We start from the raw sequence: 14,076 nt of genomic DNA, 5'->3' as shown, positions 1-14,076 counted from the left end.
AATAAAACTACTGTAGTTTGTTGAGTGAAAATGTACATGTAAAAACTGCAAACCTATCATTTAAAGCAGTTTCATAAAAAATAACTTTTTGTCACTGTCACTATATCCTGACAGTACAACATGAATCAGATCATCTGTGAAAAAAAATCATGTTCCTCTGCCTCCTCATGGTGCTCCTAATGGCATAAGAAAAACAACCAATCAGAGCCAAGCAGTCTCTAACAATGGCATTGTGAACCACAGTCAAACTGTAAAACTAGGAAGCGCTGATCAAATATGAATGAAGATTCTGTTACTGCATTGCTTATTTCTCACCTCAATGTTTTCAGAAACAGAGAAAACTGTATTTTTCAGTTTGTATGTCTTTGAGTTGAGAAAAATATTTTAGTGTACTGTTGAAATGAGAAGTTTGCTCCCGCCAGTGGGCAGTGATTGGTTTTGGCTCAGCTTGGTCACAAAATTTCTCATTTTACAGCTAAACAGTACACTAAAATATGTTTCGCAACTCAAAGACATACAAACTGAAAAATAAAGCCAATGCTATGGGTGACATCACTGAAATTATGTGCATATTTTATACAGTCTATGTGAAAAACATACTCGTGGACAACAACTATCCAGCGCTGGCTCAGTTTGTTGTTTGTGTCTTTATATTTGTGTGTTTGGATGTGTCAGCATCAATTTACTTTAGCGCTTTAATGTATTTGTGCACAGGCATGTGTGTAAGTGTGTTTGTATTCTGTTCTTATAGCAATTACCTTAACAGTTTTTTCTTCCCAGATGATTGTGATTGCCATCATAATTGTAACGCAGCCAAACAGCGTAGTTTAAGGAAATAAGTTGATGATTAAACGACGGAGAAACATCTTTGTCTTCCATTAGTCCTCATAAGAAGGAAAATAGAACACACATGCAAGATCATACACACACGCGCATGCACACACAGCCTGCCTAAAATTGCAGTCACTTCTGTTCAGATGCAATGGATGAAAATAAACTGTATAGCTCAGAACTGTGTGTGTGTGTGTGTGTGTGTGTGTGTGTGTGTGTGTGTGTGTGTGTGTGTGTGTGTGTGTGTGTGTGTGTGTGTGTCTGTGTGTCTGTGTGTTTGAGAGACAGATATAGAGAGAGTGGAAGAAGAGAGAGAGGGGGGAACAGCTTGCCATTAATCTTTCATACAGAGGATTGGGGAGGCAATCTGTTGGCTATCATAGATGATACATGACCCGCTATAGAATGATTCGCCTGTTGCATACCAACACACATGACACAACTCCACACACAGGTGGCACACCACACATATTCACTCTGCCACAAACACTCTTGCACACTCACACTGTCTTGTCAGACAAAGAATCAAGTACGTCCGTCCCAAAGCTCACCCATGTACACCAAAATGCACTAAACAGGAATAGGAACTAAATATATGTGCACATATGAACACACACACACACACACACACACACACACACACACACACACACACACACACACAAATAAATCAAGTACAACACATTTAGAAAGAGACATGCTGTTCATCATGTTGAACTCAACCAATCTGTTTTTCTTTCCTCTGTAGGGTGGTTGTCTTTCACGCCCACTGAGATACAGAAACATTTTAGATGTCCTTTCTTAGATTACAAAATCCTATCAGCCAAGTACAATACATCCTCCTCTAATGATGTTATGTGGTTACTCTAATTGGCTTCGTTTACACTGCAATTTATTCAATCAGCATCGGTTTTTGCTCTAAAACCTTTCCCTGAACTTAAGTAGACCAGAAAGAAAGAGGTTTTCAAAAATGCACTGCATGCATTCACCTGCTACAGGTAAATCTATGGACCTAAGAAATTAATCTGTCAAACAAATAACCACATACAGCTAGATAAGCAGTTTGGTGTTGACGAATGCATTTTTTTTAGTTTGGGAGGACAACACTAATCTCAGAAAGGAGTTGATGAACAACTTAAAAGACATGTTTACCTGCACTAAGGAATTTTAAAATTCACGAAACAGTTTTTGTGTGTGTGTGTGTGTGTGTGTGTGTGTGTGTGTGTGTGTGTGTGTGTGTGTGTGTGTGTGTGTGTGTGTGTGTGTGGTATTTTGTTAGGGTTTACTTTAAGTGTTTGCATTTATGTTTACAAAAAAACTACTTATAGCTCTGTGTGGCTGCAGCCAAGATCCAGTCCAAAATCTGACTTTTCTCTACCAACTCAAAATCAGGGACATTAAATAAGGTTTTTATATTTTCACAGCTGAACAGTTGGCTGTTTGTAAAAATAGTGTGTACATTCTTGCTGTATTAGTGTGGGCTTCCTCCTGGAACCAAAATTCCCTCCCACATCATAACACATGTGTTTTATAGTAGGTATACTAACAACCCTACTTTAAAAAAGGAAAAGTGGATGTTGGTTTGCAGGCTAGTTAGCTACAGTAATTAGCTGTTCAGCAGTAGCCCATTAAATAGCTTGTAGACGTACCTGCAAATGTCACTTTAGTCCAGTTAGATGCTGGTGTGGGCCTTACTCTTTAATATCAGTAACAACATGCTGCCTCCCTATGACTTGTTGGCACCAGCTGAGACAATAAAGACCTTTTTCCTACCTTATACTAATAGAAAACTAGTGATGGCCAAATGAAGCTTCGTGAACCATTTTCTCTTTTTTCTGAGCCCACTAGATGGGGCTCTCTCTTCAACAAAGGGTTGAAAACACACTGAATTGCCATTCCTTTAACCTTTTCTTTGAACAGAGAGCACCATCTAGTGAGCTCAGAAAATAAAGAAAATTGTTCACGAAGCTTCATTTGGCCATCACTGTAGAAAACTACAATAAGGGATGGCTAAATGGGATTTCACATGAACTTAGATGGATTCTTTATTTGTTATAGTCACTTAAACTGACACAATATACACAAATAAATGAATGTCCTTGTCCTCAAGCTCCACAGGTTCACGAGATAGAAGCCACATTTTGGTAATGACATTATTGTTAACATACTGAGCATAATGATGCACAGTGAAGAAGTGCACTGCTCTTGAACCTCTCAATCTCTTCATCTTTGTCTTCCTCTTCCTGTTTGCATTCTGACCATCCTCCTTTGCTTTGCGTTGCATTTACCCCCCCCCCCCTTCTCTTTTTGTTTGGATGTCTGCTCAAATCACACAGTCACTCCATCAGGTCAGATTAAAATGCTGTCACAGTTCGTTTACCAGCTAACCAATCAGATCGCATACCGCTGTCTCTGCAGGAGACCCTGTAGAACCTATTGAAACGAGTTTCTAAATACATATCCATGTTCCTGGACCCCTCTTGTCCATTGTCAACATTTTCAGTGCAAAACTATCTTAATCTTTCCATCATGAAGTCTGACCTGGTTGAATTTATTTTTGTTCCGCTGTCTCCTAATAATTATAAAACAAAACCTAAGAGCTCTTTGTCAGGATAATCCATCACAGTGTACGCCAGGTTCATTAATTCAGGTAAACAGATCAATGCCTCAAGGACACATGCTATCAATTTATATTTGCGCGTGTCTGTATGAGGATTAAGAGGTGTGCTGGCTTTCGAACAGCAGCAGAATGCAGAGTTGCTCCAAAAGGTGACAATTTATGCCGAGTCAGGCATCGATGCACCTCTCAGCTCTCTCACTCCTCTTTTCTCACTTCAGCATGCACTCCTTAAAACCCAGCCTGAAGAATAACTTGTATGTCACTGCTTTCACATCAGAGTGGTATCACCACCAAACAGCCACCTGTCTGAGAAATGTTGGGCCTTATTTTATGATTGTGTGCAAGGGGATATGAATGTCGCCCAAATTTTGTTAAAGCGGCTATAATCAAGTAAAATAAATAATAATATAAAATAATGATCTAGTGTTGGGGCATCTTTCAGCTCACTGTTTTTGTTTTGTTTTGTTACTTTACTTTTTTAGTTCACTCTCATCGCTCTCATAGCATTACATTACATATTTTCAAGTCAAGGTCAAGGTAACTTTATTGTCCCCGAGGGGCAATTATTTGTACAGCCAGCAGACACACATAAAGACAAGATAAACAACAATACAGCAAAACGTGAAATACCCACAGTATCTAAAATCACAATAGTAAATAAAAATACATACATTCAGAACAATTCTGGCAAATTGTATTGTATTGTATTGTAATTGTATTGTATTTTTGTACAAAATACAAAATAAATTAAAGTAGGCCGTAATTAAATACTTCAGTCAATTGACCTATTTGAGAAAATGTTTAATTACTGTCATCTGGAAATGAGCACACAAACTTTTCAATGACTGAAAGGTGATTCAAAGAGACACATGTGGACTTATCGAACGTAAACAACATGGAGGGATTCATACTGACAGTGAATGTTTCTTTGAGCTACGCTTTTTAGCATAGATTAGGCAAGACCTGAAAGTGAAATGCTACAAAACATGTTCCTTTTCATTTTCTGTGAATGTGATGGCTCTTCCTCATTTTTAGACTTTAGAAAAAGAAAACCTAACATTTTGCTACCTTCTCCCATCTTTCTCTCCTTTTCTCTAATGTGCTCACTCTCGCTTGCTCTCTTTTGCTTTACTCAGTGTAAACAAGTTTGTGCAAACAAAATGAATTGCCACTTACTTTGATGCTTCAGCTCACAACTGGTAGATAAAGAGAGTAAACATGGAGAAAGAGAAAAGAGAGAATGAGGATGAGAGAGATGGTGGAGCACCCAGATTACAATGTGTTTCATGTAGCTTTTGTTATTGTTAGTGCTGATTTGGTTCGAGGGTTGAAAGACATTTGCTTTGGCGGTAATGCCATGCACACATTAGTGTAAAAAAAATGCTTTGTAAAACGACAGTGGGTTGTGTTGCATATCTCTGACTGAGAAACTAACCTTAATTATGTTTCCTTCTCTGTTTTTTTACTCTGTCTTTCTTTTATGTTTTTTTTTTCATCCCTTTAACTTCATCTATTTCTTCATCATCCTCCTACTCGTCCCGCTAATTCCTCATGTACAAATCCTTCCTTTATCTCCTCAATCTTGCCCTCCTCCTTCTTAACCTTCTGCATCTTTCCACCTTTTACTGCTTACTCCCCCTCTTTTGTTGGTTTCTCCCTACCTCGCCTCCGTCTGTCTTCTCTCCAGGTCTCTGTCTGGACGTATTGTTGGAGGTGTGTGGTGGTTCTTCACTCTTATCATCATCTCCTCTTACACAGCCAACCTGGCTGCTTTCCTCACTGTGGAGAGGATGGTCTCACCCATAGAGAGCGCAGAGGACTTGGCCAAACAGACAGAGATAGCCTATGGCACACTGGACTCAGGCTCTACTAAGGAGTTCTTCAGGGTATGGACTCCACACACTCTGCTCATTTATTTGAATGCTTTAGAGGTGTCAGGCTTTTACTATGTTAAGTCAAGTTAATTTGCTACTGAGCTGAAAAGCCAGAAAGTCTCAGATGTCATGCTGATCTCACATTTAATGCTGTTATTAAAAACCCAAGCAGTACTGTACAAACACTGAATGTAAACATAGCATTGTGTGTTTGTAAGAAAACTCCACAGGGTGCTTTTAGGAAATGGTTGCCAATTTGTTGTGTTCTTTACTCCCTTCCAAATGGCTGTTATATGAATGTGATGGTGCCAGCCCATGTGTCCCTCGGTGGTAAAGAATGCCATCCTACTATGCTTTACAGCATTCATCACAACAGATTACAACTTTAAAGACAAACAACACAATCTTAAAGTTACTTCTGAAATAAATTGGCAGTCAGTGAGAGGAAGCAAATGTGAGGGAGGTGTTGTCTCATTTATTGAAGCCAGACAAAAGCCAAGCAGCAGAATTTGTTTCTGACTGTAGGCGGGACAAGGATAAGTGACTAATAACAGTGTAAACCGAATTACAATAGTCCAGGTGGGAAGAGAGGAACGAACGGATGACTTTCTCCTGATCTTAAATTAAGAGAGGCTTACATTCTCGGAAATAAAGCTACGCTGAAATGCAAATTTTTTCTGCAGACATGGGCAAAACACCAGAGTCACTACATGTACAAAAACAAATCTGCTCTGTCATGTAGTCATGCTCTGGAGGAAAATTCGGAATTGGTTGTGTGCTCATGCATTGTGTGTGTCTATATACCAATTTACAGTTATGCTTTGTAAAGACGTGTGCACTAGTATGTGTGTATTTGGGGATTTGGTGGAGGGGTAGGTTGTAGCAGACAGTTTGTGCTTCTGTGAGCGGATCTGGCATAATCAACATAACGAGCAGGCTGAAATCTTTGGAGGGTGAAAAAGCAATTTACTCTCCCACAGCTGAGGGGGATTCGCCACCACCATTAATTATCTATATGTGTGTGTATATTTCTGTGTGGACCTAAAGCATGTATGTATGCATATTCAGCCATATACTGTATGTACATGTATGCATGTACTGTATATGTGCATGTGAGTGTTTGTGTTGCACTTCTCTCGCAGAGCAGGTATGTGTGTGTGTGTGTGTGTGTGTGTGTGTGTGTGTGTGTGTGTGTGTGTGTGTGTGTGTGTGTGTGTGTGTGTGTGTGTGTGTGTGTGTTTTTGTGTCTTAAATGTATATTCAAAAGTGCCTGAAGGTGACTTGCAGCATCCATTTCCTCCTTCAGCCTCACTCATGGTAAAAGAATCTGGAAAGAGTCACACCGCATTGTCACACATCCATCCTTCCGAGGCCAGACGCTGCTTTATACGTGCACAGTCATAACTGTCTCTCCCTCTCTCAGTCTCACACTCTCCAACACACACACACACACACACACACACACACACATGAACAGACATACACACTCAGGCAGATTCAAATACATACAGACAAAAGCAACACACACACAAGCGCATACACATTTTGCTGTGGCCAGACGGAGAAAGTGGTGGATAGAAAAATGTTAAACATAAGTGATAGATGGATGAATGGATTAAACTTGAGGAATGAGGATGATGAAGGGATGAAAAAGGCTCAAGGTGTAAAGAAGTTGATGATGAGAAGGTTTTTTTTTTAATCTACTATGGTAGACAGAGTGAGAAATAAAAAGAGAAAGAATGGAGAGACAGAGGGTAGCATGGAGTAAAGAGGGGCCTGCTGGTCTTCATAGATGTGAGTGACATTATTATGGGATAGTTGTCCGTCAAGCACTAGTGACAAACTCACACACGCGTCCACACACAATCCCCCGGGCGCTGGTTTCGGTGGCTAAGTTTGTGGCTTGTCGCTTGCAGAGCGACAGAATAACACTTAATCACCAGGAGAGAAAGAGAAGAAAGAAGCAGGATGTTTGTGGAGGATGACAGTTTGACTCCTCTGCTTGTTATTTTCACTCTTGAGTACACACTGTCCGCACACACACATGAGAACACAATACATTCATACATACACATACTGTATAGACTGGTGCACAGAACTGCACACGCACACATCCATATGCATGGTATATACACAATATAATACAATCAATTGCATCATACCAGGCAGACATGCCCTCTGAAAAGATCTTCTGTTAGAGCAGATTTCCGAATTTATAACTGCACAACCGGATTAGTATGCCACTATGCAAGTCATAAACTCATTTAAAGTAAGACTGATGATTGACTTGTCAAGGGAGATGTAGTGTTACATTTTAAATGTGGTTATAAATGTCATTATGTGCCAGAGGATCAAAATGAAAGATGGAAGACACAGCCCTCCATCAGCAGTGTAATTTTATTCAAGGACTATATGAGTGGAAATCAGCCTCAGCATACATCATAAGAAACTGGAGCAATAAATGAAATACAGTAAAAACATACAACATAACAATACACTTTGTTGTCCAATCTCTGTACTGTACTGTTGTTTCTATTATAGACTTGTGGAAAAAGCACTTGGGCCTAATTTATAAACAGCATTGAGTGTCATTATGTCAATGCATTGTTTTCACGACCTCAGCTCTTTACATCTCAGATTCATCCTATTTGTCTCAGTCAGCATGTTATGTTGATTTGAATAATCAAATCTGTGGTTTGAGGAGCTGCTCACACTTCATCAGGCTTCAATGAGGTGTGAATGGACACCTGACTTAGGGTCAACAAATCCCCTGAAAAAGCCAACAATGCGGTAATTTGTTTCGCAGTACATTTGAGTTTCCCTACCCTGTCTGTGGCTCTCAGATCCAATCCCATTTGTTTCTATTGAAGACGCAAATCCTTTTAAACAGGTCACATTTGTAAAGTGTTGAGTACATGTACCAAAACAGCTGGGTAGTTTGTAGCAAACAATTTAATCAGGAGTAAATTGTTTATTTGTAGGGGAATATTTACAGTGTTGGAATAATACACATTATGCTATTGACTCAAAATAAACTACAGTAGCCATGTTCATGGTAATGAAGGAACATGACACCCAGTGCAACAGAGTGGCCACTGATGTGTTTTTAATAGTTTTTGCACTACAATGGAGATCATGCGAATCAGCTACTTGGATACACAGGCAATACCTAATTAGTTTAACCTTCAGTGAGCAATGCTGACAGTTTTGTCAAATTGCCTGAATCTTGTTTCACTGGGTCACTTGAATGCAAACTGCTTCTGAGGTTCAGTCAAATTGCACAAATAGCCTAAAATGTTACTCTATGTTCTTTGCTTGTGAGACCTTACCCATCCACACTGTTCTTTCTTATCTACACCTGTCAAAGATGTAGGTAGTTTAGGCGTGACATGGCTACCTTTCTCTCAATCTGTCATATCTTTTCCTCAAATGAAATTATTTGTAAACTATCTGGCCTACATGGTCACTCTTCCCTTGGCAGTCTTCTCCTTACTAGACTATGAAAACCATCATCTGTGAAAATACCCTGGCCTTGGATGTTAGCAAAATGATGTCCATTCATTCCTAATTTACATCTGCTCTCTCCTCTTCTTCCCCCTCCTCTACCCCAGAGGTCCAAAATAGCCGTATACGAGAAGATGTGGTCATACATGAAGTCTGCTGAACCGACTGTCTTCACCAAAACCACAGCGGAGGGCGTGGCGAGGGTCCGCAAGTCCAAGGGGAAGTACGCTTTCCTCCTGGAGTCCACCATGAATGAATACACGGAGCAGCGCAAGCCTTGTGACACCATGAAAGTCGGGGGGAACCTGGACTCCAAAGGATATGGGATTGCTACACCGAAAGGCTCACAGTTAAGGTGGGTGGAATAGGGTAACAATAGGAGACAGTAACAAAGTTGATACTGTCCTATTGCTGCAATATTCCACCTACCCTGCTGTGCCTTTTATACTACACCTATAGATTAACCTGTCACTGCTGTCAGGTTAAAATCACCCACACAAATTTAAGAATTGATTAACACTTGACCAGTATTTGAATATTGATTGTTTTTCACAAGTACTAAATTAACTGCAAAGATTATGGCACCAATACAATGTATTATTATAAACTCCAAAAGCAAAGTTATAGGTTTTCACCTAGCAGCAGCGATATAGATAAGTATGTTGACTATTCAAATTATGTTTCATCACGTCTTGGATGCTTAATTCCTTGATTTTCCTTTTTTTTCTGTCTGTCCGTACTTTTCCCCACTCTTCTCTGCCACCACTCTGTTAATTTAGGGCTTGTTTGCTCCATTTCTGTGTCCTCTGTCACTGTCATTTGTCCGTGCTCACATCCCCTCTTTCTTTCATCTTTTAACCACTCTGTTTCTCCACAGGGCCACCTTGCAGGTAACTTTGTCCATTTGTCTGTTGTCTCGTCTCTTTGTTCCTTTCATCCTCCAAGATAGTCATGATGGTCATGCTGATCATAATCGTTACAATTATTATTGTAGGAGAGATTTATTAACTGAATATGACCACGAGGAGGGGCAGAACCTCAGACTGCTACCGCTAGATCCAGAGCCACAAGGGGGAATTCATAGATGAACAGGAGACAACAAGTGAGAAACAGGAAGTAGAGGGGCCTGGCCAATGGGGGGACTAGAAATTAAACATAATACAGGATCCCACACCAAAAATACTGGGTCTGAAAAGAAAAGAAAATAGTCCTTTAATTCTATACAAACTAAATTTAAAAAAAATAATATTGATGGTAATTGGAAATCACCTAATTAAATCCAGACCAAAGAGTAATCAGTAGTTTATGTTAAAGAATGTACATGAGGGTGTGTAAACATTAATAAAGAGAGCATAAGCTGGAGGAAATGAATGAGAAAGTTTAAGTCCTAAAGTTGGTAATTTTGTTTTGATTTTCCCTCAGCAGACACTTGTTTATCTGGCTTATTAACTTGAGCCTGCAGTAATAGTCCCAGTAGGTTTCACTCAGGTATACTGTCAATGCAAATAATTTATTTTTCAGGTGACTGTGACAGCAGTATAGTGAGGCTTTGTCTTCATAATGTCACAAATGCCTGCTAAGGGGAAAATAATTGACTAAATTCAGCAACGCCGGACCACTTGCTCTCTCTTCTCTCCCTCCATCTCTCTCTGTCAGCATTTCTTATTTGCCTTATGAATGGCAAAACACAAACAGCACATCAGCCTTACATCCTGCTCTATAACTTTCCCCTGTGTGTGTGGTGCAAACAAGTCCCACTGTCGTTTATCCCTTGTTATATACAGTACACAAAGGTTTTTTCGTTTATGAGGGAAAAGTGACAGTGGGTGGATAGGTCCCTTTTTTAAGCCCCCATCCAGAACACATTTCTGGGACTATCCACGGTTGTCTCTGGCTTCTCTCAATCAGCGGAAACCCGATCTACCAGGTGCACACATGTGGCAGGAAAGTGTGCACGTCAGGTGAGCCTGCCTCTCCTCTCGGTGCACTAATCACAGTGCTTGTTTGACCTTGATGATGTTAATTAGGAGAATGAATACCCTGATGATTAAAATGAATGTCAGGAATGCATGCTTTCTGAAGTATAGCTGCTCTTGATATGATTATTGATTTGCGACTGTTATTATCCTGACTGACAAAGTGTCAAAATGTTTGAACTGTTTTCATCCATACCGCTTACGTTGAAGAGATTAGTCATGGCTTGTCGATTAGATCACCCCAGAGAACACTGTCTCTCTCTGAATCTCTTTACTAGCTTTACTCTGAGAGCTTTTTACTCTCACTTCCCTAATGTTTCCTGAACTGACAACATTTCAGTCACAAGCCAGCATCTTCCCTGCCATCTAACAACCCACTCTGAGATGAGATAGGACCTCCAGATAGGCAGGTGTACAGACAAAGGGGCAGACTAACAAACAAGCAGGCAGCGACTGCAGTGACCTTTTTGTAGCGATTTCCCCTGCTGATTACAGCATCTCACAAACAAAAGAGCGGTCAGCAGAGGCTGGTAGCAGGAGTGACCAACAGGAAAGTCTTGTACAGGTATAAAGCAGAGACAAAATGAATGTATTAAAGCATGAAGGGAATAAGTTGACAAAATCATTCAGCTCCTGCAGCAATGTTTTGTAGACACTCCTCTCGCAGTATGGAAATCGAGGCCATCAAGAGACATTTGCAGGAAAAGTGAAATGGTGAGAATTGAGGCAAATTAAAACTGCTGGTTATCTATGTCTCATAAAACCACTGTTGGATTGTCTGTCTTAAAAAGAGCGTTGTTTTTGTGTGTTTCAGCTAAGTATAACATAATGTTGTACAGTATATACTTCATGAGACTAAAGTTTAACATAGCTGTTGAGATTGAATGCATACAGTATTACCTTACAGACAGCCACCAGTTACAGTTCATGTGAGTTCAGTACCAAAATAATCAACTTGGAGATATTCGAAAAATATTCTGAAGATATGTAATCCGTTTTCCTTATAAAGTTGTGTTATTGTTGCATGGTAATTCAGTTGAAATCGTGGATTCTTTGAAGTGTTCTGGGTGATGCACTTAAGTGCGCGTGAGAACACCTGAGATCTAAGAATTGGCTGCTAAATAGCACAGCATTCACAACACACACAAAACCGAGCAAACCTGGGCATCATGAATAGGATGGCTTCCTTTTTGTTTAGAAGCTCACCCTCAATGTTGAAGCTATCCACAACGCAAGAACCTTAACAATCTTTTTTTTTTTTATCATTGCTTTCAACTTCACTCCATGGCAATGTTCATAACTGTTTAAAAAAACAAAGATAACTGATTAACCTGTTCCAAGTGGGTTTCCAATACCAGCAAGTTTATTTTAATCATTTACTAAAATAATGAATTGCTAAGCAAAGAGAAGAGCTTCTCTTTACAAACATGCCTGATACAAAGATCTTGGTGCACACACAGCGTGAGGGCCTGATATTTAGCCCTGTGTCCCTGAATTTTGTTTGGAGGTCAGTCCCTTCAGGGGTACTGTAGGAAACTGGAGCCACACACACACGCATGCACGTATACAAACACACACACACACACACACACACACACACACACACACACACAAACATACAGTACAGAGTAGCAGGAAGGCAGGAGAGCATCAGAAGGGGCAATAGCACCATCAGCAGGCTGCAGAGACCTGGTTAACAAACTTTATAGCAACAATTTGACACTCACTGTAGAGCATCATGTGTTAGTGTAGGATAGATACAGTAAAACATTTTTATTTTTTTTATTTTATAAAAGCAAAAGAAGTAAAAGTAACAGTAATACATTTTGAGAAAGTATCTGAAGTAGAAACAAAGAGAAAGAGAAGAGAGCGTTCTCTGGGGTGCATCTTCCCCACTAACCCACCTTTGTCCCTTCAAACTCTCTGATTCCCCTCCCCTCCTCTGTTCCTCATTTCCCTCCCCTTCTTCCTCCTCAGTGTGGTCCACGTCCATCTTGTCTGTCTGTCCCTCCATCCTCTGCTCTGACCAAACTATCTTATCTGTCCCTCCTTTTTTACATAAAGAAATGCGGTCAACCTGGCCGTGCTAAAGCTCAACGAGCAGGGCCTGTTGGACAAATTGAAAAACAAGTGGTGGTATGACAAAGGAGAATGTGGCAGCGGGGGAGGGGATTCCAAGGTTAGCCCTCTCTGTCTGACCACCCCACCACTAGGGGGACAGGGGACAGGGGCCACTCACCGGCTAAGCAGCTCGTAGCGGCCCCCGTCCCAGGAGCGTATCACATGCATCTGCCCTGGCGAAGAGTCAAGCAGCAAAGAGGGAGGGCAAACGTGACAACATAAAATCTCCTGGGAAACCCTGCAGCTTTCAAAATAGGCACAATGTTGCATCTGCTGTCAGTGGTGTGTGCCTTTTTATATGAAAGGTTAAGATCCAGTGACAAAGGTACAACACTTGAGCTTGTTTATACAGAGAAAATGAAAAAATAAGGGCTTTTTAAAAAAAAAAAAAAAAAAAAAACATTGGTTGACCCAAAAGAGAACCAACATTATTTCTTGACATGTTGAATCATCAGGGAAAAACATAATTGGCTATTTTCAATATCATTCAGGGAAATACTGTATGTCCCCTTTGCAGGTGAGTGTTTGCCAAGCTAATTCAAGCACAGGTCATGATAATAACTATTTTTAAATGTGTTTGACACTGATCTGGTAATGCCCCTCTGAAATGTCAGAGTGTGAAGTTGGAAAGATGAAGAGAGCAATTACTGTCAAGACAGAAATATTTGCCCCCTAGTGGCACTTCTGGGGAGAGAAGGAGAGACTTGAGTGAGAGTCAAATTGCAAGAAAAACAGAGGGACATTAGTCTATATCTACGACGTTCCACGTCCGGGATTGTTCAGGTGCCGCCGGAAATTCCGCCGGATGTCCCTCTTATGTCAGTTACCTTTTGCTTTCTTTGTGTTGTAATTTTAAACTCCGGTCGATTTATGAGGTCTATGGTTAACTGCTCCTCATATCTCTGCAGGGTAAATCCAGACAGCTAGCTAGACTATCTGTCCAATCTGAGTTTTCTCTTACAAGACTAAAATAACTTTTGAACGTACACATTCTGCCAAAACAAGTTCCGTTCCAAGGCTATTTTGCAGAGGCACTGTTGCTCCGTCCGGCGCTTAGCACCGCCCAAGACAATTGTGATTGGTTTAAAGAAATGCCAATTAACCAAAGCACGTTTTTCTCCCATCCTGGAATTCTGTGTGGACTAGCCAA

The 14,076-nt window shown here is 40.4% G+C and overlaps 1 protein-coding gene across 5 annotated transcripts in view; it reads left to right on the top strand.

Moving 5' to 3' along the window:
- gria4a (glutamate receptor, ionotropic, AMPA 4a) overlaps positions 1-14,076 on the top strand; it is a 107,680-nt gene that overhangs the window by 81,387 nt on the left and 12,217 nt on the right. For 3 of the 5 annotated variants that reach the window (XM_031297234.2, XM_031297232.2, XM_036001256.1), the window contains exons 14-15: positions 5,139-5,337; positions 8,937-9,184. In XM_031297234.2, the coding sequence (XP_031153094.1) occupies positions 5,139-5,337; positions 8,937-9,184 (447 nt within the window). Of the gene's footprint in view, positions 1-5,138; positions 5,338-8,936; positions 9,185-12,869; positions 12,985-14,076 lie in introns of all 5 variants that reach the window. The other 2 variants (XM_031297233.2, XM_031297231.2) reach the window with 1 other exon arrangement.

Source organism: Sander lucioperca, chromosome 5 (genome assembly GCF_008315115.2).
Source record: "Sander lucioperca isolate FBNREF2018 chromosome 5, SLUC_FBN_1.2, whole genome shotgun sequence".
NCBI lineage: Eukaryota > Metazoa > Chordata > Actinopteri > Perciformes > Percidae > Sander > Sander lucioperca.
Note: the sequence above shows the minus strand (reverse complement) of the source record. Positions and strands in the feature narration are given on the sequence as shown.